Here is a 25618-nt window from a genome sequence, read left to right as displayed (position 1 = left end):
TGGCCTCGCGGCCGTCGCCAACATAATGGGACAGTCTCATAGGATGCTCTGACGCATATAGCTGCGAATAAGGTCTAGTGCGGGAATATGTATTGAGGTCACTAGCTGCATCACATCCGAATATGGCCGTTGATCTCACGTCTCAGTGCTTTTACGCTAGAACATCGTTCCATCTTCGCACCTGCCAAACAAAGTATCTCGGTCCGAAAATCAAGTTTATGCCAATGTGCTATCCCACAGTGAGTCCGTGCGGGCGTTTAGTGTACCAAACCTGGTGGTGGATGATACTATCTAGTCATCTGCGGTCGGCATATAGAAAGGATTCTTTGTGCTGTCATTCGCTCCAAGCTTTGATGGTTATTCCACTTTAGGATGATTGTCGTTGTGGCGGTATTCTGAACAAAGTCGGGCTTGGACTAACACGCTGTACTACGTCTCCCATAAATTTCAAGGTGAAGTTTCAACCGCCATTGAGGAATCATGAACCCCAAAAGAGGAAGGTGATTGGGTGTACAAAAGGTGCCAATTTTGGGCCACGTTACATCGCCCTACCGTTCCCACAGTTGGGGTCGAAGCAGTGTCCTGGGGGCTTCGAGAAGAGATTACAATTGGCTCCACCCTGTTGCATGGGCCTTATCAAGCCCGCCAAGTTGAAGCTAAGACGGAGTTAACTTTCAGATGCGGTTAGGGTTATCGCTACAAAACCTCGGATGATTTGCCATTTTGTTCCCGGGTTAACCGAGGCCTCGCGATACGTATCGTCCATCTCGCTTCGTACGGGCCCCGCCTAGCATATGGTCTAAACGACGCTAGGCAGGCCCCGAGACAGGTCACGCAGACTTTTCCATAGATATTGTGGTCAAATGATGTCTCTCTGCGTTCGACAAGACTGTGACATCGTGTGTTGGGGTTTGCGGTGGTGTGCTCCGTTGCTTATCAGGAACAAGCTTGTGCGGGTGGGAGCGCCGGGGTCTCACATCTCGTATCAACCCATTCCCCCTATCGATATCGCATCCAGGCCACTCATAGGCTACAATTGCAGGTTGACCCCACCTCCCTCCACCGAATTAGCGCAAGAAATCCAATGCTTAATACCCCAGATACGGACCGGACGCCCGACGCAATTTGCGACTAATTTCAATTACTCCTAATCCAGCCTTCTATCTTCCCAGCGCTGATTGCGGTGAAACATGCATGGTTTGTGCGATTCGTTGGCGCATGTAGGAACGCCACTCCGGTAGTGGTCAGGTCCATTAGTCAATGGCCAGTCACGAAGGGATAATATCAGTGCTCGGCTATCAGCCGATATAGCAAAACAGCGCCGATCTGCGGAGATTCTCTTCCACGGTGTTGCAGGATTGTAAAAATCGTTTGAAGTGCGGAGATTCTTCAGAGCTGATCTGCACGGTCAAGACACATTCTATGTGAGACTGCCTGAGTGATCATCTGTCAGCACGACGGAATGGCCGTGTTGTTCTCTCTTGGCATGGACGCTCGATTTATATGTGTTACCCAACACTGGTATCTTTATAAAGACGAGCTTTAGGTAGTGGAAACCTTGATTTCTGAGCCGGGGTTACATCGGAACCTACCCAGCGACTTAGTGGCTTTGGGATGAATTGATAGCGCTGGTTCCATTTACAATTAATTAATTTGTCTACGGAGATGCATGGGCGATAAGATGTCGGGCTACCATCGGACATAGCTAGTGCTCCCCAGCGTTGTGGTAAGGAGTAGATAGAACGCCGCCATCGTATCATTTATATGGGGTAACTGCCTTCAGTGCTCTCACGTTCTTTTCCACACCCCCATCGCTCTCTTTGCGAGCTTACTCCTTTGGCTTTATTTTATTATATTTTATTTTATTTTTCCCTCCAGTTGGGTGGTCACCACCATATTCCCAGACCAGCGCACTCTGGTGGCGTTGTCTCCCTGTCACGCGTCACAATGAAGGAGAAAGAGACCGAACCCACTGTGGCCGTGACCACCGGAGCGGCCATCGACGAAGCAGCACCAGATGCGGCCATCTCCCATCTGAAACAACTCAAGAAGGAGCATGAATGGGACCCAAACCTGCCCGAAGATGTCACTGACGTTATTGACGACAAAACTGGAGAAGTTGCTGAAGAGCTCATTGACAATTCTCCATATCCAGAAGTGCGTGCAGCCGTCCCAAACTACGACGAGGGCGGTCATACCAATACCATCCGCGCCTGGGTCATTGGCCTAGTCCTATCCACTGTTGCATCGGGGATGAACATGCTATTCTCTCTGCGGCAGCCGTACATTGTTATTCCTTCGTATGTTGTTCAGGTTGTGGCCTACCCAATCGGTGTAGGTTGGGCCATGTTGCTGCCGAACAAAACTTTCAATGTGTTTGGTCTCAAGTTCAATCTGAACCCCGGCCCTTTCAGCAAAAAGGAACACGCCATTGCAGTCCTCATGGCCAATGCTTCTTTTGGGGGTGGTACTGCCTATGCCACCGATATCCTAGTCGCCCAGCGAGCCTTCTACAAACAACGGTTCGGTTGGGGCTTTGAGCTTCTCTTGTGTATATGTACTCAGATGTTGGGCTTTGGCTTTGCGGGCTTCTTTCACCGGTTTCTCGTCGCCCCAGCAGCTATGATTTGGCCCTCGACGCTCATAAATACATCTATATTTAGTGCACTGCACGATCGCAGTCTCCCCGATCCACGAAAGGTTGCTGGTTGGACAATCGGCAGATATCGCATGTTTTTGTACTGTTTGGTCGGATCTTTCGTCTGGTACTGGTTCCCTGGTTATATTGCTCCCTTCCTCAGCGTCTTCGCCTGGGTGACATGGATCAAGCCTCAGAGCCCTGTCGTCAACCAGCTCTTCGGCGGCTGGACGGGCTTGTCTTTACTCCCTATCACCTTTGACTGGACTCAGATCTCCGGTTTCAACTTCAGTCCACTGATCTCGCCGTGGCATGCCCATGCGAACACCCTTATTGGTATGGTAGTGTTCTATTGGATCTGCACTATCGGTCTACACTACAATAATGCCTACTGGTTCAAGCATTTGCCCATTAGTGATTCCAGCAGCTATGATAACACCGGATCGGTATACGATGTGTCTAGAATCCTGACACCAGAGTTTACCTTCGATGATGCCAAATACAAAGAGTACTCGCCACTCTTTCTGTCCACTACATTTGCTTTGTGCTACGGCCTGAGCTTTGCTGGCGTTATTGCCGTCCTTCTGCACGCGATATTGTTTCATGGCAAGGAGGTCTTGGCTCGTGTCAAGACTTTCCGCAAGACTGAGGATGATGTCCACGCCCGTCTGATGGCTCGCTTCAAGCCCGTACCGCTGTGGTGGTATGGTGCACTCTTTTTGACCATGCTTGGTATAGGTCTGGGTGTGTCACTCGGATATCCTACTCATCTGAGTTGGTGGGCTTTCTTCGTCTCCTTGATCATGGCCATCGTGTGGACTTTGCCGGTCGGGATTGTGCAGGCAGCCACAAACATTCAACTGGGGCTTAACGTTTTGACAGAGTTTGTGATCGGCTACATGCAGCCTGGAAGGCCAATGGCCATGATGCTTTTCAAAACATTTGGTTATATATCCATGTCCCAGGGCTTATACTTCTGCCAGGACATGAAACTCGGTCAGTGTCAGCCTTAGTTGTACCCGGTTTCAGCACTAATTGTTTTCCAGGTCACTATATGAAAATTCCTCCCCGGGTTACATTTGCCGCCCAAATGGTCGCTACCCTGTGGACGTCGATCGTCCAAATTGCAGTCATGAACTGGGCATTAGGATCGATCGATGGTATCTGTGACAAGGATCAACCGAACCACTACAGCTGTCCGAATGGCCGCGTTTTCTTCAACGCCTCCGTCATCTGGGGAGTCATTGGGCCCGCTCGCATGTTCTCACCCGGTCAGCTCTACTCCGGCTTAATGTGGTTCTGGCTCGCTGGCGCTATCTTGCCTGTACTCATCTATCTGGGCGCCCGTATATGGCCCCGGAGCAAGATCCGCTACCTAAGCGCGCCCCTGATCTTCACCGGTGCCGGATTGATTCCCCCTGCTACGCCGCTCAACTACCTCAGCTGGGGCATTGTGGGCTTCATCTTCAACAAGTGGATTCGCAGCCGCTGGCGCGGCTGGTGGATGCAGTACAACTATGTCCTGTCTGCAGGACTCGACGTCGGTCTCACCCTATCCACGATCGTCATCTTCCTTTGCCTGCAGTTGACTGATACCACTTTCCCGTCATGGTGGGGTACTCGTATTGCAAAAGATACTATGGATGCTGCCGGCACAGCCGTAGAAATTACTGGAGAGAAATTTGGCCCAACGACATGGTGATCACGTCCATGATGTATTTGGTGGAGGGCCTGGAGTAATGTAATGTATTTGTCATTCCTGCTATTCCTAGGCCATCCGGTTGAGGATCATGTAGTATGAGTGTTTTAAATAATGAGTGATGTGTCCATTCTTGATAGGCCTACATGATCGTAGTAGTTCCGCTATGTACGTATAACAACAGCTGTAAACCACAGATATACATGATAGCCTAATGGGCTTGACACGAATACCATGTTAGGAAGCACGTGCTATATTTTCCGCCCCCAAGTTACATCGGGCCGATAGTGACAGGGCTTTTTGTTTCACTGAGATAAGCTCATCTATACATCCTTGCCTTGACTACTAAGTTACAAATATAAGCCAATTGAAGATAAGACATTCAATGACCCACCAATCATTCCATTCAAGCAGCAAGCTAAAATGACTAGTAGTCGTCTGTCAGAGTGCACGGATGATACCGGTGGAAGTCCGACAAACTCACTTATATTCAAACGTACTCGTGGTGACTCAGGGGCCTCCGTTTGGAATTTTAACTGACTGACTCTGTCTTTCCATCAACAAATGCGACAAAAAAACGATGACGTCGATTCCACTGTTTGCGAAGTACTCTTTGAACTCCTATAACGGCAATGGCTCATGTATTGACGGATCGGTGGATGATGGCGACTTTGGTCCTGTGAGCAAGCAGTGTGGCGATGCCTTTGACCTGACCCTGCGTTTCGAACAAAGCTTCCTGTCCATCGCACCATCAGCAATCTTTCTCCTCATATTTGCTTTTCGAATTTGGTATCTATTGCGACATAGGACCAGAAAAGCCAGAAGGAACACAATATGGGCGCTGAAGTTGGTACGGCATCTCCGGTCGAGAAGAGAGACCTGTAGTGTTACTAATGTATCTTAGATTATGAATGTGGTGCTGGGAGCAGTCCAATTAGCTCTTGTGGTTCTTTGGAGCCAACGCACGTCCTCAGTTTCGCTGGCTGCATCAGTCCTCGCATTGGCCGATTCACTTGCCTTGTGCTTGCTCTCAGATGCTGAACACATAGGAACTCCTAGAACGTCGACCGTCATCAATGTCTACCTCTTCTTTTCCACCATGTTTGATGCAGTTCAGTGCAGAACCTTATGGCTTTTGCAGAGGCAAGGCCCATTGCCTACCTTGTTCTCTGTTATGATTGCCGTGAAAGCGATAGTTTTGTTTCTTGAAGCGCAAGGGAAAAACTCCATTTTAGTGCCGAGCTTCAAAGACCTGGCTCCCGAAGCCACAAGTGGGGTCTTTAACAGGGTTTCGTTTTGGTGGTTGAATCCCCTCCTTGTTCGTGGGTTCCGAGTCAAGATGAAACTGGATGATCTGTTCACCATGAGTCCAGAATTCTCAGGTGAGAGATTAGGGCCTCAGATGGAACAAGCCTGGAGCAAATGTAAAGTCAGCCCTTTCTGCTATGAGACTCTGTAGGACAATATTCTAACTTGTCAAATAGGCAGAAAAACAAGGCGCCTTGCGCTACTCTGTGCAACTTGCAAAGCTATAAGATGGCCCTTGATATCTGCTATTCTCCCTAGATTATGCTTAATTGGCTTCAAGTTTGCCCAGCCATTTCTCTTGAATAGGGCGGTAAATTATGTGGCTGAGTTGCAGGCTAACCCTAGCAATGTGCACAAGGGCATTGGCTACGGGCTCATAGGAAGTGCAGCTTTGATATACCTTGGCCTTGCGGTGAGAATGTGATACCCATCAATATAAAAGCGTCTGAGTACTAATGACACATGATAGTTCTGCAACGGATCGTATAGACACCATACATATAGAGCTATTACCATGATCCGTGGATCCTTGGTAGTGATCATATTCCGCAAGACGTTGGCTCTGGACTGTGGTAACAATTCTGATAACTCAGCCTCAGTGACACTGATGAGCACAGACATCGACGGGATAGCATCAGCCTTTGATTCCGTTCATGATATATGGGCCTGCCCAATAGAGATAGCGCTTGGCTTGTGGCTGCTTGAGCGACATGTCGGAGTAGCCTGCATTGCCCCAGCCTTAACAGCTTTAGGTTTTCTTGCCTTACCCATGCTTTTGGTGTTGGTTCTGACTAAGGTTCTAGTATTCTTCCTTGCAAGTCTATATCTCGCCCGCTTCATGGGACGTGGACGTCGCGAGTGGAACCAGGCGGTTCAGAAGAGAATCACCCATACCTCCTCATTCCTCAGCCTGATGAAGGAGGTGAAGATGCTGGGCTTGACAGACGCAGTATCTACACGTATACAGCGTCTCCGAGCCATTGAGCTTGATCTATCAAAGAAATTCCGTGTAATGACCGCTTGGACCAGTTTCCTGTGTGAGTGAGACTTACTACCAGGTCATCCCTGGAAAGGCTAACTGGTATTCCAACTGCCACTAGCCCACGCAACTCCAGTGCTGTCACCAATACTCACTTTTGGGCTTTACGCCGTTGTCCAAGGAACCGGTATTGGGCAAAAATTAGATGTGGGTGCAGCATTTGGCTCGCTATCGCTGATATCCTTGCTTACTGAGCCGGCCTCTAACCTCTTCCACGCGATTCCTACTTTTGCTTCAGGCTTGGGCTGCTTTGAACGGATCCAGGAGTTCTTGCTAACCCAAGGCCTTGACTGCAACGATGCATCCAGTCTAGGTCCCATAGAAATTGCAGCCGTCTCAGACCAGTCTTCCATTGAAAGCCCCTCGGACACGTCCCGTGTAGCTTTATCTGCCACTGGGAAAGACACAGAAAAGGACCATCACGGGATACTGGTCGATCTCCAAAATGCGTCTTTTGGGGCAAAGGAAAACGGCAGAGCTATATTGTCTTGTATTAATCTGCAGATCAAGCAATCCAGTCTGACGGTTATAACAGGTAAGGTAGGATGTGGAAAGTCTACGTTGCTGAAGGGCATGCTCGGAGAGATACCATGTAGCCAAGGGCTGGTCCGGAGGTATTTCAAAGACGTGGCATACTGTGATCAAGTCCCGTGGTTACGCAACATAACAATCCGACAAAACATCATCGGCGACTCGAGCTATTCGTTCAATGAGAAACTCTACGACTCAGTTATCGAAGCATGTGCCTTGAAGACAGATTTCTCTCAGCTTCCTGAAGGCGATCAAACCATTGTTGGCTCTAACGGTGTGACCTTGAGTGGCGGCCAAAAGCAACGTATAGTACGTTTTAATGATACTATTCAAAAGGAGACATTTTCTGACACTGGAATAAGACGCTTGCGCGGGCTTTATATAGTGCAAAAAGGCTCATGGTTTTCGATAATGTCTTTAGTGGATTAGACTCTACTACGGCCAACCGTATCTTTGACAAGGTATTCAGCCCAGGGGGGTTGAAGGATATTCTTGGTATTACGGTGATTATTGTATCACACAGTGGTAAGCTGCTCGTTTTGCCTTACCATCAATGGTACGTAGGTTGACTGTGATGGTGAATAGTACGTCATATACAGGCTGCAGACAGTGTGATTGTTATCGAAGACGGCATTCCGGTACATTGCGATACATTTGATGAACTCCAGAAAGGTTCCAATAGGTATATAGCCCAGTTGTTGGACCATGCAGAACAACCATGCACAGCGGAGCCATCCTCAGACCTGGAGCCAGTGAAGAAACCCATCCGTCCTCCAATGGATCATATTATTCGGCGAAACAAAGAAGTCGATGCTACACGACAATCTGGAGACACCGCAGTTTATGCGTATTACCTCCGGGCTGTTGGATGGCGAGACAGCATTTTTCTTCTCATACTAGGCGCTGTGAGCGTCTTTTGCGACAAATTTCCAAGTAGGAGCCTCATTTACAATCAATAATGAGACTATACTAATCCACCACCTTTGAACAGCGGTATGGCTAGAATGGTGGGTTCAAGATTCTCACACACGGTCTGGAAATAATGGTTTCTATTTTGGGATATACATCATGTTTGGGGTTTCAAGTCTCATCCTGGTGATTCTTACAGTTCGGTGAGCTTGGTGCCAACTAATACTGCCACCCGATGCTAATTCGCAAATCCAGTCATATGTTTGTCCAGATTGTACCGAGCTCGTCCCAAAGGCTACACAGGCGTTTGCTAGACATAGTCATGAAGTAAGTATTCGTCCTAATTGGGCTGGGTATGCCGCTGATCCTTCCAGAGCACCTTTGTCGTTGTCATTAGTGACCGATATAGGAGTCACGTTAAACAGGTAGGCTTTATTGGCAGGGGTATAGTCCATTCAGCTCACGAAGCACCTAGATTCAGTCAGGATATGACTCTGATCGATATGGCACTACCACCGGCAGTCTTTCTCACACTTATCGGTAGGTGGCGATATTCTTAATGCGCGTATGAAATCATTCTCAACTCAAGAATTAAATCTAGGTGTCTTGAACTGTATCGGAGGTGCTGTTATGGTCATCATTGGAGCAAAATATTTGGCAATCATGGTGCCAGTGGCACTAGTAATTCTCTACTGCCTGCAGAAGTTCTATTTGCGAACCTCCCGTCAGCTCCGGTTTCTGGATTTGGAGGCAAAGTCGCCGCTCTATACGCATTTTCTTGAAACCCTAAACGGACTGACAACCATCCGAGCGTTTGGCTGGGTATCAACCTTCGAGGAATCGAATATCGCATTGCTGGCCGAGTCTCAACGTCCGTACTATCTACTTTACTGTATTCAGCGATGGCTGAATCTAGTCCTTGATATATTTGTGGGCGCTCTAGCAGTTTTACTGCTCACTTTTGCAGTCACTCTGAGCGATATTACAAGCCCTGGTGCCCTCGGAGTTGCCATGATCAACCTGTTGAACTTCAACCAGGATCTGGCAAGTCTTATCGACTCCTGGACAAGGATGGAGACCTCGCTCGGGGCAATCTCTCGCCTGAGAGATCTCGAAAACAACACACCCCAGCCAATCCATAACAAACACTCCAACCAGTGGTCTTTCCAAAGATCCCTCGACTTCAAACAGGTGTCAGCATCGTACGGGTAAGACCCCGGCAACGTGTACCCCTAGTGGGGTCCCATTCTAATCAGTCAACACAGTCCGGAAAAGCCATTGGTCCTTTCAAATGTGTCACTACGTATTGAGCACGGCAAGACAGTCGCCATCTGTGGCCGGACAGGCAGGTATGAGGCCCTTGGCGCTTAACCAGCACACTTGAACCACTGTCTAACCTCTTCTCTTTCGTGCCCTGTTAGTGGCAAATCCTCTCTACTCCTATGTCTTCTAGGACTTCTAGACCTCCGTTCCGGCTCAATCTGCATCGACGAAATAGACATCTCCACCATCTCCCCCGACCAAATCCATGACCGCGTGATAGTTATACCGCAGAATATGCCTCTGCTCCCCGGTTCAGTGCGCTTCAATCTTACCCCAAACAGTGATATCGATGGTGCAACGAGCCGCCAACCCGACGATATCATGATATCCGCCCTCACAGCAGTGGGTCTATGGGAGAACATCCAGGAAAAAGGCGGCCTTGACATAGTCGAGAGTGATCTTTCCCTGAGTTCAGGCCAGCAACAGCTATTCAGTTTCGCCCGAGCTCTTGTTCAGAAGACTCTAGTCGAGACTCGGTACGGCACACAGACTCACGGTGGGATCGTGGTGCTCGATGAAGCCAACAGTAACGTCGACATGGAGACTTCTTTGCTTATGCAGAATTTGATAAAGGAGGAATTCGCTGGCTGTGGATGGACTACTCTTGTTGTTACCCACCGTCGTGAGACTATGGATTTTGCGGATGAAGTTATCGTCCTTGATGCTGGGTGTGTTGGCGATCCTGTCAATGGTTAATTGGATAGTTTGGGCCCGGTGAAATGAGACCCTGGTGTATGGGTTGAATCCTTTTTTGCTAACTCTTCGGCGGTACCTGGGAATCTCAGCCTCAGCTTTCAGATCCATGATAATGGAATATGTTGCCCGTTGCCTTGTGCCCCATAGCCTATTGATATTATTGTCGACTCAATCCCAATCTTCAATGGAACATTAACTTCCGATCTATCGCAAGCGCCGTATGTCTCAAGACCCTATTTGAACTAAAGTGGGATACGCATACACCACGAAGTGAAGATATACACCACCAATTCCAGATCTAGCTTTTGACTCTGTGAAATAACAGGCAGCATCAGGCAACATAAGAAGAATCTAAAAGCTTTACTCGTCGATGTTGCGCACGAACCTTTGAGACGGAAAATCATCGGAAGTTTTTCCCGCCACTAGATAATGTAGATCCACTCTACCTTCCTATTTTATCTAGAACGCGAGTTGGGAAACAACCCTAACAAAAGTGTATCAAAGATGCACGCCGATTCAGCTCTGGTATTGGTCGGCTTTTTGAAATGGCGAGACAAGATGGCTCGCACACAATTATATCAACTGAATGTTCCATTGCTCTCAAACGCTGCCCGGTACTGGATTCAAGAACAATCTTGGAGTCTGATAGATTATGATGCCTGGTTACAAGCGTATGGCATCGTCGTCCCCTCAACACGCTCGCCGGTCACGGCGAATTGCCAATTTGACTGGAAACAATGGTGTTGCAGCTCCGGTCAAAAATGAAGATAATGTTGCAGATACCCTGGATGAGACAGACGAGGATGGACCTTCTCATGATACCGACGACGACTATAGTTCGGATGATGAAGATGTTGAGAACGAGATCGACGAAGATGGGTTCCGTGCCTTCGACAAAGATGCCGAATACCAAAAGCGATATATAGTTCAAGACGAACACACCGGCAGAGTAGTCACTATTATCCCTCACGAGACACTACGCCCCATCAACGGAGTCGAATACTCAGATTACAAGATACATAAGAACACTTTACTCTATCTGATGGACCTCAGAGCCAATAACAGACGGTCTTGGTTCAAGCGTAAGTACAAAAAGAAGCAAACTCAAAGACCTTACTAACAGCATTAGGCCATCAAAAGGAGTTCAGGCGTGCCTGGAAAGACTGGGAGACGTTTATAGAGACCCTTACACCCAAGGTCATTGCTTTCGACTCTACTATCCCTGAACTACCACCCAAGGACGTCATATTTCGCATATACCGAGATGTTCGCTTTAGCAAGGATAAGAGACTCTACAAGGTTAGTAATTCCATTACATCGTCACACAGATTGTCAGGTAGTGTCTCACCTTTGCTACCCTTAAGTCCCACTTTTCTGCGGCCTTCTCCCGTACGGGTAGAAGGAGACCATATGCATGCTACTATATCCACCTGGACCCGGGTTCATCGTACGTCGGCGGCGGGCTTTGGGCTCCTGAGCCACCGACCATTCAGCTACTGCGAGACAGCATTAATGAGAGACCTGAAGCGTGGCGTCAAATCTTGAGTTCCGAGGATTTTAGGAACATGTTTTTGCCGGGAGGGAAGGCCGGAGTGGAAGGCGCGTTGGAGGCGTTTGCGGAGGCCAACAAGGAGGGTGCTTTAAAGACAAAGCCAAAGGTGAGATATCCATTCCCCAAAAATTGACCAATGTCACTTCTAACATGCTTAGGGCTATGCTATACACCATCGTGATATCGAGCTGTTGAAGTTACGAAATTACCACGTGGTGAAACCGGTGAACGATGCAATTTTCACCGCTGAAGATGGGCAGGACAGGATAATTAGTATCCTTAGGATTCTGCTACCGTTTGTTACATTCCTCAATGATATCATCATGCCAAACTCCGACGAGTCCTGAGGAGATCTTGTGATCTCTCTGATCTCTCTGGACTCCTGGTGTAAAGGGGAACGGCCAGTGCCTCCAATGGGGTAGGGGAACTCCACTTCAGATACCCATGAATTTAGTTCAATAATACATGCTTTCTTTTCACTCTACCAAAAATGCGCCTCATACATAGAAGAAATTCCCAATAACCATATAACGAATAGATGCTCCAGCTACCAGCAAGCTTTAGCCTTCTCCAAAAGCTCCTCGACACTTATAGCGTGCAACCCTTGAAGGACTCCAGTTCCCCACTCAAGCGCCTTTTCCTCAGGGATGTGAGTCGCATTCGTGAATCCCAATATCCTCATCTGATGGACAGCAACACCGTCCTTCATCATTCGCCTGGAGTCTTTGTAAGTGGCATCAACTGCCTCCGAAAAGGTCACCGTATTAGATTTTCAAGCTGGATCATGGGCTCTAATCAGCCCAATTCGTCAAGGACGGGGATTCGAGTATTTCCCTAGCGAGAATCCTCAATTATAGTCTCAAGCCTTGTCTCTTGGGTCTATTGAGAAGACAGGCATTTGGCTATTAATAAGTATAAAAAGTTTATTATATTTCTCTAGATGTGATTCATTGTTCCTCTCTCGAAAGAATATGAGTCACTACTACCCAGGTCATTCAAGTGATCGGTTCGGCTTAGGCATACACTCCGCTTCACGGCAGTGCCCAAGGTGCTAATAAAATATCATAATTATATTGAATTGGATCATGACCAGAAGACGGTTCTGATCCATACACAGCGCTCCGGGGAAAAGAAAAAGCAGAAAAAGAGCCACGGAGGGTCATTTATCATATATACATATGAACCTCGCTCTTCAGGAAATTCAAAAGTAGAAATTCATTGAATATCGCACAATTTCAAATCATACAACCAGATAGGAAAGTCATATTTACATCCAATTTCGTGTTCCACCCAAATTCTCACGCTAAACTTTCTTTGTCGACCCTCCTAGAACCTAAACAGCAACACTTCTCCTCTTCATTCCAACCATGAGTCCCAAAGGCTTCCGGAGGAATCCCTCCCTCGTCTCCATGGGTCCATCCTGCTGGATTTCAAAGTCAAACAACCGGAAGACAGTTCCAACGATGACGAGCAACTCCATCTCCGCGACGTTCCGGCCGACACAAGCGCGGGGTCCAGTACTGAAGGGGATGAAAGCGGCCTTCTGGCGGGCGGTCAGACGCTTGGGATCCCAGCGCTCGGGGACGAACTGCTCGGCATCGGGACCCCAGATTTCCTTGGAGCGGTGGATGGTGTAGGTGGGTACAGAGACGACGTCGCCAGGGTAGAAGGTGTGGCCCGAGATAGTGACGGGTGGGTTACCGGCGGGGATTTCACGAGGGAGACCCATAGCGGAAGTGCTGTGGATACGCATTGTTTCCCAGATGACCCATTGGAGACTTTTTCTTTGGTTAGTATTTGGCCATGCTAGATAGTAAAAGAGGGAGGTGAAGGGGGAGGTGTAACATACTAGGGGATATCCTTAACCATTGCATGAACGGGCACATCTACGTCCTTGGGAATAGACTCATCGAGCACCTTGTGCAGCTTCTCAATAACCCCAGGAGTGCGCAGACACCAGTACAAAATGGCACAAGAGGTGTTACTCGTGGTGTCAGAACCGGCAATCAGCTGCGTGAGCGCCTCCGCCGTAAGTTCCTCGCGGCCGAGCTTGTTTCCGTTCGAATCCTTGCCCTCCATAAGACGAGCCAGCAAATCCACACGAGTGTTGTTAGCCATAACCTCGGGGCGAAGACGTTCATTCACCCGCGCAACTGCAATACCAGCCAGATTCTCCACAGCCTCGAGTCCATCTCTGAAGAAGCGATCGGGGATATATTTTGCCCAGGGAATGAGACTGGGACAGGCACCCAGGGTAGCAGAAACTTCACCACGGCGGTTCAGGACCTCAACGGCCTGCACATAGCTGGGCTTGTCGTTCGGGCTCTTGCGCATTTCAGCGATATCCTGGCCCTTCTCGAGCATGCCGAAGGGGGCGCCGAAGGCGAGGTCACCGATGATATCGAAGGCGAGGTAGTTGAACCAGTTCAGGGCGTCGATGGTCGCATAGCCGGTCTTGGGGTTACTTTGGGTATCGGCGATACGGTTCCATTGTTTCACGAAGAGCTCAGCATTGCCGTGGATGTATTGTTCGAATTGACCGATGGATTTCATGGAGAAGGTGTGGCTGACGGTCTTGCGCTTACGAGTGTGTTCGGCACGGTCGCGAGTGTTGAAGAGACCGCGGCGGATGGAGACGAAGGCATCGTAGAAGTCACTGTATTATTCTTATTAGTATTATTTTTGGGAATCCTGTTGTTGTAGTTGTTCTTGGCGGGGTTTCTATCCGCAGAGAGTGGGAAGTTCATTGTATAGGGGAAGTAAAGAAAGGACGAAACATACGCCTTAAGGAAACCATTTCCGTGTCCGTAGATCGCCTGAATAGCCTCGTCGTCGGCAATGGAGACATGTCTGGGTGCAATGCGCACGAGTTTGCCATATTTCTTATGAGCGTTGTCGACGGTGACGAAGCGGTTGCCCTTCCGGTACTGCAGCATCAGCCACAGGTTAGAGAAGGCGGCGAAACCGGGCGACGGGATATCGCGTAAGCGCCATAGCTGCAGGTACGGCAGGATATAGTAGACGAATACGGCGGCGGTCAGCACATACGCTGCGCCAGTGGGCGTCAGGAGCTCGGCAATCATGGCGGCTATTGTCCTTTTCTGTCTGCCCCAGCAGGACGGGATATGTAGGACAATTAAGAAACTAGACAGGGGAGGTGAAACGTTAGCATTCGCGAAAGGATTCAGAAATTAACTATAACGGGATGATCGTGGAGACTCCCTTGTTGACCGTTGCCACTAACCTTTTTTGGTAATGTAGGAGTGAATGATTGTCGTCAATAATCAATTAACACCACGCGATATGTCGAACAAGTGGTTGAAGGTCAATATTCAAAAGAGAGTTGAAACAAGACGAGTAAAAGAATCAATATAGTTGTCGAAATACCATATTATAACTCTCTATCACCCTCACCATGACTGGCATGGCTGACGGTCAATATTTATGGGACTAGCGTGGACGAGGCTTCCCCGAGGCTATCCAACTGACGGAAGTCAAATTCGGGAAGTCTGGGGTTGCCTCACTGCTCCCAAGCAGCCGATGCTGGTCTCCGGTTCCCCGCTTCTTCTCTCGGTTAATGCCCTCCTGCAAGTCACGAGTCATGATCGACCGCCCATTCAATACCCACGCTTTTGTTGGTCGCGTCCACGTCCATGACTGGTGAGGCACTCTTGATTAGCTTTGAGCCAAGCTATTGTGGTGAATTCTAGTGAACGCCCTTACCTTTACCAGCTCTCTCATTGGTGGTGAACCGCACACAATTACAAGTCATTTCTACCATACAGTTGGTGGCGTCACTGTGCAAGAAACATTGCTCGTATTTACTTATTTACTTTTTCTACGCCGCCAAAGTGAAGAGTTGGTTGGACTCCCAATCATGTTTTATAATACTTCAACAATGTATATAGGTACCTATGTGACAAATATGTCATTGTCGGTATGCATATAGTAGATCCTATGATACGTCACGCTGTACCAAATGATTATGTGCAGATACGAAGAGCCATAATGCAAGGCTCCCTCTGCGGCTGGTCAAAATTTAGCTGGTCCTACTCCGTAGTATATATCATATGCTTATGCGGTGCATCTGGTCCAACCAGCGCTCCACAGTGTACTGCCGGTGTGTGAATATGTACAAGTCTACTTCTTGATAAATGTTCCACTCTACCACCGGTCCCCTTCCACCCGATACAATCCACTCTTCCTCTTCTCCGCCTCCCATCGCTCGACCCATGCCTTCATTCGCTCCCGACTTTTCCGGCTACCGACGTTTACCGTAGGGATCACCCGTCCGATCCGGAGTGCACAACAGAACATTGTCAATTCTCGAAACGAACTATGTTCGCTGTACGGCACTCCAAAGCACACGCTTTCACGCGTACTTCCGCGTTGGGGCACCAGGTCGCGTCTCGTGAAAGGTGTCTTCCAATGAGCAGAATGTAGCACCGTCGAGACGGGTGGGTTGTCCAACATCCTCTCTGTGGGTGGTCGGTATGTCCATCCTGTCGGACGGAATCCCACCACACGAGTGAAGTGCGGCTTCATCGAATCCAGGTAGTCGGCCAACGTCTCAGCGCGGATCTCGAACAGCGTCTGCATATGCACTTGAGCCTCCACGGGGTCGTCCGTCAACAACGAAGAAAGCTCGGCATCCTCCAGACAGGCGCACACACGTTGCTTGCCCGCAGTGGCATAAATCTTGCTCTTCAAGGCTCGGGCAATGGCTAGACATATGCGCTCTTTACCGATACTATACGTGCCAATGACGACCAATAATCGGCCTTGCGGGCGAGAGGATCGCTCCTGTGACTTGCCCGAACCCGTTACAGAGTTGAAAAATTTACTCATGATGCCCCCGCCTTCTTTACTCGCCTTCCCTGACTGCCACGGCGCAGGACCCTCATCCTCACCTCCGTCAAGGCTAGCACAGAGTTCCGCGCAGGCTTCGATGACATCGATTTGACTAGGAAAGGAATACTTAGGGCTGAGATAAGTAGTGTCCAAGTAGCAAACGTCAATCCTTTGCTGCCGTTTCTGGCCCGTGACGGAGTCCACTATCTCGGGGCGAAGAAGGGCGTGTTGCACATGGGTGGGAGATGCGCGGAAATCGCCACAATGGAGAACCCGTTGGATCCTTTTGGACTGGCCAGACCCCATGGCCTTCTCAAAGAGAAAAATGGCGCTTCCGGGGCAGTGATTGGCCTCGATCAAAGTCACTTGAACGCCAGTATTGGGGACCTCTGTAGTTTTCTCGAATTCCAAATCCACCACCCAACGCGGGTCCACCTTGAGCTGTTGGCGGACTAAGTTGCCAGTAGCTTTGCTGCAGTATATGGGTCCATGGCGCCAAGAGGCCGTGAGGCCTATGTAATGGTCACTATGGTAATGGCTTAAAAAGTAGGCATTGCATCCTTCGACTGCTCCATAACGAAAAGCGTCCACACATATTGAGAATCCCGGAATAATCTTATAGAATGGGCAAGTTCGTTGATATGCCTGCTTGCCCTTAGACTTAACCTCACTGGCGGCCGCGGCTGTCCATGCTGTATCTTCTGCGTTACCTGCCATAAGCTTCGAGAAAGCGGATGATGTCTTAGATGTGCCGGAGGAGTATGGATCATTTTGTGGTGGTCTCGCAATGGAAGCGAGTTCTGCGCGCGTCAGCGCCTTCGCCGATGTGTCGGTCTTCGGCTTCGGCAAAACAATGGCAGGCTTCCCATCAAGGCAATCATTGACATGCACCGACACGTCCTACTACCGTTAGCAAACGACTTGTAAGAAGTCCAAGCCAAAAGAGCGCCTTACAACGTCACTCAAGCCTACCAACTCAATCTGGCAAATTGGACATACTGCCACGCCGCCGCCAGGATCCACTTCGCACTCCTCAGGAGCTGGCGAGTCGTTCGAGTCGTCAAAGCCAAATATCGTCTCTTCGGGTCCTTCGTCGTCGTTTTCCTGATCTAAGAGTCCTCCTTCCCCTCTGACCTCGTCCTCTTCTAGATCGTCAAAATTCGCAAGTTCATTATCTTCGAAATGGCTCGTGGCTTCTCTTACCAATGGTGGTACGGCGACATCGGAAGTTCGATCATCATCTTTCCGGTCATTATCAGTCCCCGCTGCGTCCTTCACGGCTTCGGCATTTTTCAACATGGCTGGTTCGTCACTGAAATCCCCAAATGCCGCCAAATCTTCCTCGCTATCAGACTCATCGATAAACGGCCCGCTAACCTGTCGAGATTTGGCCGGAGCAGGCGTTGTTGCAGAGGCCTCATCCTTCACCTGCTCCGTCCGAGGAGAGTCAGACTCTGACTCGACCTTACGCTTCTTGACCGCTGACCCATTCTCGTTATATCTGTCCTCCTCCTCTTTCGGAGCCACGATGCTCCCATCGTCTTCACCCCATATATCGTCAGGTGTCCGTGACCGGGACCGCGGGGGCGTACTAGGATCTAGCGAAGCCGACTTCTTCCCATTCCGCTCATCCAAAAACAACCCGCCACCACCGTTACTCTTCGAGCTATCTTCCCGCCGTAGAGACGGACTGTTGTGCCCACTACCTGTCGGTCGATCTACTTTCGTCGCAAATTGCGTAATCCGAGACTGTCGAGAAGTGGCTTGCGGCGGGCCGTCCGCCTTCTGGAAAAAGTTTAGGAGACTGCTGTTCCGCTTCACAGAGCTTGGTTGCTTGGACCTGGAGGACGGTTTAGATGGCGTCGAGCCTTTCTTCGAGAATGATCCAGCCATGTCGAACGCTATGTATAAAGCAGGTTCTGATCGAAATTGGCGGCCGAAGGTATATTGAGGTGAGGGGCAAATTGTTGGCCGCTGGATGGTATCCGGTATCTAAATCTGACTTTCAGGCGTTATATGTCTTATATATTCATCCTGTATCGCATTCCCCGCCTTTTTTAACGATTTTCGAAATCTAATCCAGAAAGAATGTCGACGTAGAAACCAACGTAAGACAAGAACGTGGCGCGGCGCGGCAATCATTTTCGCGTCGCGATATCACGTGCCCATATTACCCGATAGGATTACGATTTGCCTCATGCTAGACTTACTTTCACCGGTACAACTGAATGGTATCTGAATTGTAAAGCACCGGCAAGTAACCCGTGCCTCATGCGTGTAGACATAGCCTAAGCTGCTGTTTGCAGGGATGCTACCAGCTCTATTTGACAGGAACAGGATCATTGAATCCTCAGCGCCCTTCTAAGCTTCCTTTGACATCTCATAGACCAAAATAATATTCATTTTCCGCCACCACCTAGACCAGTAAACATATCCTAGGCTTCTCCGTGGCGATCATCAAATAGATAATTTCGTTCCGGGGGCACGCAGTAGCGACATCGCATCGTAAGGGGATTAAACTAGCATGGTCGGTTTTTCTTTTCTTTTTGTATTTCGGATTACTTCGATCACCGGGCTTTTCCGGCTTGGTTGGCTGCCTCTGTGGTAAGATGAATATCAGTATTGGTTCGGCAAGGGGTCTGGACAAGCGGAGTGAAAGCGCAAATCGCAAGCTTACCTCGTCTTGTGGCATCCTCCAGCAACCCGACATCCACTTCCGACCGGGGTAAAACAACGTAGCGAACCACGCTACCACGGATGAACATGTTCTTCACGGATGACAGGTGAGGGTACTTGTCCAGGTCCAGGACGTCGACATCGTCGAGCTTGATGTTGAGGTATTGGTCGACGGATTTCAGTGTTCCGCGGATGCGAATGTCATTTTTGAGCTCGATGATCACGGTCTGGTTTGTGAGGGTCTTGAAGAAACTGTATTGCGTTAGAAAAGCTTAATTCGTTTCGTTTGCTTGATCTGCCAGTCGTGGGCCGGCATACCTGAAGAAGAGCATGGTTGCGGCGGGAAGATGATTGGGGGCGGGGTGTCGTGTTTGAAGGACTATCGCATTGCCTCGTTGGGTATATGTGTGGATGGTAGGTACAATTTCCCTGCACTTCCCAGCGAGCAGCTCAGGATATAACAGAGGGATCGCAAAAAGTGGGGGAGTATAACGCCGTTGAAGTGATGTTGTCAGTCGCGATCTAATCTGCTCCGGTCGGATGTCACGTGAGGGCGCACTGTTGTTGCTCAGCGAGCTTGCTTTGGTGGCTACGCGAAACTCTAGCAATTACCAACCATTGTTACTCAGAGTGTTCACAATCCGATGGAAGGCCGTCAACAAACGAATAAACTTTCTACATAAGTTTAAAATTACGGGCAACAGGCGTTGTGGCTTTCTATCCTTCCATGGTGTGTTGTTGAAATATAGTTCCACTATGAGCTCTGCTCCTGTATCATGCAGTTGCCCAAGGCGACCAAATGAAGTCATATTCTTGAAAATCCCTCCCGTAAAATGAGCTTCGGAAAAGAGTCTGGAATTTGGGGTCAATCAATCTTGTACATTACATTAATGCTCGCCACCAGGGCGGTATATGGGTATCATAGCTAACTTATATCGTTTCACATACGTGAACCAAACTAAGGACAAGACCAAACAGACATAAAAACAGGTGGTGAAGAGTGAGTCCTTAACTGTCACGGTTCTTTTGAGACCCGTTTGGCTTCTTCTGTCTCGGCTTCATCGCCCAACCGGACAAGCATGTCCAACCAGCGCCGTTCTTGCGGCCTTCGTCGAAAACGCTTCCAATTCCCTCTAGCAACCTCCCCTGCTCTCGACCCATCTCAATTTGCAACTTGAGAAGCCATTGTTCCCAAATCCACCCGCCAAACAAACCAGTGACACTCGCAGCATCAGCTGTGCTGCCGACCGGGCCTTGAACCGCTTCACACTCGCTGATGTGGCTCTTGACTCTTGGCTCGGGTGTCTCCCTGGGAACAGCTGAAACTGCAGGCTCATTGCCCATTGGTAAGAACATCCAAGCTCGTTTGATCCCTACAAAACCGCTTTTCTGCAGACGCCCGAGGAAGGTCTTGGTAGGATTTGGGTCGTAGCCCCGCGTCTTGAGGTTGTATGTGAACTCAACCGACGTGGCAGATGCGTAAGGCCCTGCGCGCGATATTTGCGCATCCATGACGAAGAACTCCAGGTATCCCCCTGGCTTGAGGCAGCGACGGCATTCTTTAAGGCAAAGGTCATACTCGTCTTGCTGATCACCGGAGGAACGTTCGCTCTTCAATAAGGCAGGCAGTGAGCGAGTAGAGATCACATCAAACTTGTTGTTAGAGAATGGTAGTTGCCACAGACTTTGAACAGAGATCTGACGGTGGTTCGCGGGCCCCTTGATGCCACGGTTAACCGCTTGATGCTCGGTGAAGACGGTGTAAACCTTGACATTAGGGTAGTCATGTGCAATCTGCCATGCCCACTCACACGAAGCATGGCCCCCAAGGTCCAGAACTCTAATGCGACGTGAGCCTGATCTTTGAGGTTTTGCTGAGACTGACCTCGACTTAGCAAGTCTCCTCAAAGCAGGACTAGCAATCAGGTGACCGCCGTTGAGGTACCGAAGAGCGTCCATTGCCCACAGAGGCTCGCTAATCTGGGTAAGCACTAATTGCTCCTTCTCCAGCATGGAGAACTGTGCCTTTTCCTCCAAGATGGAACCCACAACTGAATCGCGGGGTGCTTGAGAGAATGGACCTCTGTAAGGAGGTCGTTCGGGACGGACTAATTCGTAGTTGCCCAATAAACTATTTGTATGCATATTAGGCAAACCCAGCCGAATGGATTGCACAGCGTCGAAGCGCATGGTTCGGTGCATGAAAGTGTCTATGTCGCTAGCACATCGCCGGATCGACTGGAACCCCCTCCAATAGATCGAATCCTTGCTTGCTAATGCAGAAGGCTGGGAGCTGGGGGCTTCCGGGACTGTCTCATCAAATCGGACGGACTTTTTGGAAACGACCTGAGCTACGGCTTGTGTGACACTTTGCGCGATCGCCATACAGTCTTCTCTTTCGCTTACCGGGGTATTGGCGGGATTTGTTTCACACAGGGCAGCAAGATAGGAAGCTTGTGCTGCGAGCCAGACACTAGTTCGGTCTAAGCTTGCCATGGCCTTCTTTTGCAATTCATCTTCATAGTTCTCATCTCGCTCCTCCGGATTATACATGCCTTGTCTTGCAATCTCATACACACCATCGACGTCGTCACTAACTGGACTTTCTGCATGTTCTAAATGTGACTCCGGCTCTTCAGATGGGATTCTGATCGCAGTCGGTGGTCCATTTGGATCATACACAGCTGTTAGCTGCTCGTCAGTTGACACTTGGGGACATTCAATGATTTGCTCAACGATTTCCCCTTCGGTCCGGGTGAAGGGTAGGTCGTAGAACCTCTCAGCAATGGCAGATGAAGGAATGTTGTTTAGTTTGGGGATCGACCAAGTGTGGCGAGCTCTCGGGCCAAGAGAGGCAAAGAAGCCACCAGGAGAAGGTATACTGAGACTACTGAAGCTATATCCAGAGAGATCTGATGCGGGGGTCGCATCGTCAGCACTGCGTGGTCGCTCCGGTGTTTCGATCTGCCACATCTCTTCGTTGCTTTCAGAAGTCTCTGACCAAGGATCCGGGGTCACATCCAGCGGAATGTGTCTCAACATTGCCAACGCATCTTCAGGAAGATGCACGCCTGTGTCAGACGGTGTATCTTCGCGGACAGGGTTGGCAACGACTGGCGATCTCACTTGGTCAGGAATTCGAGGGAAGTTTCCGAGAAACTGCCGCCAATCCTCTTCAGTGTTTTCAATTGCAATTTCAATACTTTGCAAATCTGAGCTTGTCTCTGGATTCTGAAGATCTACATCTTCTTCATCTTCGAGGTCTGGTCGTACAAGAATTTCATGCGGATTCCAGTCATTATCAGGAAGTGACTGGACGTCTGGAGTAGCTGGAGCACTAATGTTGGAGACTTGATCCGATGAGACACTGCCATCCAGCGACGGAGGCGCATGCACAGCCGGCACAGAATGGCCAAGCATTGATAAAGCTGCCGGGGAAACCGGGATCTTGGGGGGCGGCGTTGGGGGAATTGGTGAACTTTTAGGTGCACCCTGAAGAGACGGCCACGTAGTGGACGAAGGAATCGTAAGACTGGGATAGCGATTGCGACCAGTGGGAGAAACCGAATTTCTCGTCGTAGGGGTCGTCATACTTGTTGGGCGAGTGCTAGAGATCGAAGTGCACTCATCACTCATCTCTGATTCCTCGTCGGTCGCATCATACAGATCATCAAATGTTTGCATTTGATTTTGCCATTCTGTATCTGAGCAAGAGGAGGTAGTTCCAGCAGATAAGGGAGACAGCAGACGGTTTAGTCTAGACGCCAGCGCCAGACCACTGGTCTTCAATCTTAACTGTGGCTGAGAAGCATTCTTGTTTGAGACAGCTTCCCGCTGGCGCGGGGTTTCTGAGTATTGCCCCTCGCGAGAATCTTCAATTATGGTATTAAGCCTCGTCCCTCGGGCCTGCCGAGGAGGCGGGCATCTGGCTGTTGCGGAGCGCAATGACTCAGTCATGTTGCCCTATGCGTGGTTCTTCTCTTCTCTCTCGAAAGCGAATGAGGTATTACAACATAAGCCGATGTTGCCCAAAATGAAACGATCTAAGGGTATATTATATCAACTGCGTTCGACACCGATCAACGGGTCCACCAGCGCAAGTAAAGGATACAACGAAGGACGGCCTAGCTCACAGAGCCGAAGGCACAGATGTTCAAAGCTAACAAAAAGGAAAAAGAAAATTAAGGTAAAATGACCACAAAGAAGTAGGTGAAGATCACGATCGATCCGTGGCGCATGGCTCTGATAAATACACCCAGGTCTGAGGGAGAAGAGGGGAAAATCTGGAGACGCCGTCTACACCAACCATCATCTGTGCAGAAACTACTGCAACATTGCGCACGACAAGCCCGGGATCCTTGGAAATAGACATTTCAGAGAGGCTACCATTGGTTGCTGTAAAGGCGGCGCTTCGCTCCTGAAGGACTTTCAGCACTCTGAGAGGCACAACAGAAGTGACATCCAGCACGCTGGACAGATATCACACCAATAGGTGGGGGGCGCATGCAGAGAACGGCTCTCGACGAATAATGCTTTGCGACTGGAAGTTAAGGTGAGTGTGATTGGTGAACGACAAGCGCCGGGCGATCTATCTTTAGAACTTCTGTCGAGGGGTGTTCTGATTTATCAGTAGATCGTGCCTTCCCCACCCAACGTTATTCTGGAAAGGCGGTTAATTAATGACGGTTAGGTAGCAAGTATGGTTGTCGAACATTGTCTTCATCACCAGTCAGTCTCTCTGGAAAGACAAAAGTGGTCATTCCGTTCCCAACCAGCCAAAAACTGGTTGACCAAGGATGTACGACGAGGTCAGCCGACCAGTTCATCGGAAATTGGGCCGCCGGAGGTGAACAGGCACTAATTTAGGTCAATGTTGAGTCAAGTCGAGAGATTACCAATGAAGCAGCGGCCAAAGTGGTCGACAGCATTTCTATGGCGGGAAGCCGGTTCCCGTGATCCTGTTCAGGCCCGAGTCTCGACCTCCGTTCAGGCATCGAGGCTCCCCCTAATGCACCCCCACGTGAAAGTCTTGGCCCTAGCCCTTATCATCAGTATCCAACTTGCCCGATTTGGCTGTTCGGAGTGACGTCGACCGGTAAATGGCGGTGATATCAATGGCCGGTGATTAATTTTTTTTATGGGAATTTTCCTGCCTTCTGATGGAGTACACATATCCACTCTTTCCCCATACCTGTGCTGTTCACACAGTCCTTTCCGGATACAGGTATATAACCCGTCTTCTCTCCCCATCGTCCCCTCATTGACCATCGCCCCGCCATACCCGTCAATTGCTTCCTTTCCTTCATACAAGCTCCTAAGACATACCAGACATCATGTCCCCGCCAGCGATCATTGCCCCATCCATCCTGAGCGCGGATTTCGCGTCTCTGGGAAGCGAATGCTCGACGAAGATGGCCCAGGGATCAGACTGGCTCCATGTCGACATCATGGACGGTCACTTCGTCCCTAATATCACCTTCGGAGCTCCCGTGGTCACCAAGATCCGGTCTCACGTTGACCGTCCAACTCAGCCCCATGGCCGGGGCACCTTTGACTGTCATATGATGATCATGGAGGTGAGAGATATCTGCTCCTGAAGCTTCAGCAACCCACGCCGTTTTCGCGCAACACCTTTTAAGCTTTCCTATCATTCCGTGCCACTTCGAGGAACGACCGGCTGATCGTCCCGTGTTTATATCTAGCCACATAAATGGGTCAAGGAGTTCAAGAACGCCGGATGCGACCTCTACTGTTTCCACTACGAAGCCGCCGTGGCTTCCGTCGCAGCTACCGAGCCTGCCGACTCAACAACCACTCGCAAGACGAGCCCAAAGGAATTAATCCGTTATATCCACGAGGAGGGCATGCAAGCCGGTATTGCTATCAAGCCAGACACACCGGTCGACGTACTGTGGGAGATTCTCGAGAGCAAAGACGAGAAAGAACGCCCAGATGTAAGTGACATCATTCTTACATAAAAGAAACCCTCTCAACATCCTCCGTGGTTTGATACATACTAAACGGTCCTTCTCCGCAGATGGTCCTCGTCATGACCGTGTACCCCGGCTTTGGTGGCCAGAAATTCATGGCCTCTGAGCTGCCCAAGGTCCAGGCTCTCCGTGAGCGATATCCTAATTTGAACATCGAGGTTGATGGCGGACTGGGGCTCGGGACGGTGGACCAGGCCGCTGAAGCAGGAGCCAATGTGATTGTCGCTGGTTCGGCAGTTTTTGGCGCCCAAGATCCTGCCGACGTCATCGCAAAGCTTCGCGAAGCTGTTAACAAACGCCAAAAGCTCTAAAAAGTATTTTTTCTTACTACATATTCCATGTGACACGATATTTTATTCGCGCATAGCCCGTAATCGTTACCTTTCTTTTCCTTTTTTTTTTTTTT

The 25618-nt window shown here is 49.5% G+C and overlaps 8 protein-coding genes across 8 annotated transcripts; 4 read left to right on the top strand and 4 right to left on the bottom strand.

The window, feature by feature from the left end:
* Positions 1-1947: 1947 nt before the first annotated feature.
* F9C07_3463 (small oligopeptide transporter, OPT family) lies at positions 1948-4340 on the top strand (the record flags this gene model as incomplete). The annotated part of the gene is made up of 2 exons (XM_041292625.2): positions 1948-3634; positions 3685-4340. The coding sequence occupies 2 exons, from the start codon at positions 1948-1950 to the stop codon at positions 4338-4340; spliced, it is 2343 nt and encodes a 780-aa protein (XP_041145780.2).
* A 320-nt stretch (positions 4341-4660) lies between these two features.
* On the top strand, positions 4661-10264 carry F9C07_1506211 (P-loop containing nucleoside triphosphate hydrolase protein). The gene is made up of 15 exons (XM_071508159.1): positions 4661-5187; positions 5242-5761; positions 5822-6057; positions 6115-6397; positions 6449-6682; positions 6746-7524; positions 7578-7740; positions 7801-8148; positions 8207-8327; positions 8380-8451; positions 8499-8549; positions 8600-8664; positions 8726-9332; positions 9390-9473; positions 9546-10264. The coding sequence occupies exons 1-15, from the start codon at positions 4918-4920 to the stop codon at positions 10141-10143; spliced, it is 4431 nt and encodes a 1476-aa protein (XP_071366285.1). The 5' UTR covers positions 4661-4917; the 3' UTR covers positions 10144-10264.
* Positions 10265-10671: 407 nt separating this feature from the next.
* On the top strand, positions 10672-12186 carry F9C07_1506213 (uncharacterized protein). Its single transcript, XM_041292622.2, has 4 exons — positions 10672-11225; positions 11273-11442; positions 11508-11801; positions 11854-12186. Exons 1-4 carry the CDS (start codon positions 10796-10798, stop codon positions 12040-12042), a joined length of 1083 nt encoding a protein of 360 aa, XP_041145778.2. The 5' UTR covers positions 10672-10795; the 3' UTR covers positions 12043-12186.
* Positions 12187-13028: 842 nt separating this feature from the next.
* F9C07_3459 (putative cytochrome P450 benzoate 4-monooxygenase) lies at positions 13029-14778 on the bottom strand (the record flags this gene model as incomplete). The annotated part of the gene is made up of 3 exons (XM_041292631.1): positions 13029-13473; positions 13545-14351; positions 14477-14778. The coding sequence occupies 3 exons, from the start codon at positions 14776-14778 to the stop codon at positions 13029-13031; spliced, it is 1554 nt and encodes a 517-aa protein (XP_041145777.1).
* A 1081-nt stretch (positions 14779-15859) lies between these two features.
* Positions 15860-18439, bottom strand: F9C07_3458 (putative DNA repair protein Pso2/Snm1; the record flags this gene model as incomplete). Its single annotated transcript, XM_041292630.1, has 2 exons — positions 15860-17446; positions 17501-18439. The coding sequence occupies 2 exons, from the start codon at positions 18437-18439 to the stop codon at positions 15860-15862; spliced, it is 2526 nt and encodes an 841-aa protein (XP_041145776.1).
* A 392-nt stretch (positions 18440-18831) lies between these two features.
* On the bottom strand, positions 18832-19660 carry F9C07_3457 (putative small nuclear ribonucleoprotein). Its single transcript, XM_041292629.2, has 3 exons — positions 19541-19660; positions 19224-19474; positions 18832-19145 (listed from the first exon to the last, which is right to left on the bottom strand). Exons 1-3 carry the CDS (start codon positions 19552-19554, stop codon positions 19114-19116), a joined length of 297 nt encoding a protein of 98 aa, XP_041145775.2. The 5' UTR covers positions 19555-19660; the 3' UTR covers positions 18832-19113.
* Positions 19661-19755: 95 nt separating this feature from the next.
* F9C07_2283084 (uncharacterized protein) lies at positions 19756-25618 on the bottom strand. Its single transcript, XM_041286208.2, has 2 exons — positions 23935-25618; positions 19756-23882 (listed from the first exon to the last, which is right to left on the bottom strand). The coding sequence occupies exon 2, from the start codon at positions 23177-23179 to the stop codon at positions 20231-20233; it is 2949 nt and encodes a 982-aa protein (XP_041145774.1). The 5' UTR covers positions 23180-23882; positions 23935-25618; the 3' UTR covers positions 19756-20230.
* On the top strand, positions 24556-25618 carry F9C07_2283083 (ribulose-phosphate 3-epimerase; the record flags this gene model as incomplete). Its single annotated transcript, XM_041292621.2, has 3 exons — positions 24556-24798; positions 24925-25176; positions 25260-25618. 3 exons carry the CDS (start codon positions 24556-24558, stop codon positions 25521-25523), a joined length of 759 nt encoding a protein of 252 aa, XP_041145773.1. The 3' UTR covers positions 25524-25618.

Source organism: Aspergillus flavus, chromosome 4, assembly GCF_009017415.1.
Source record: "Aspergillus flavus chromosome 4, complete sequence".
NCBI classification, from domain to species: domain Eukaryota; kingdom Fungi; phylum Ascomycota; class Eurotiomycetes; order Eurotiales; family Aspergillaceae; genus Aspergillus; species Aspergillus flavus.
The sequence above is the reverse complement of the archived record's forward strand: the minus strand, read 5'-3'. Positions and strand labels throughout refer to the sequence as shown.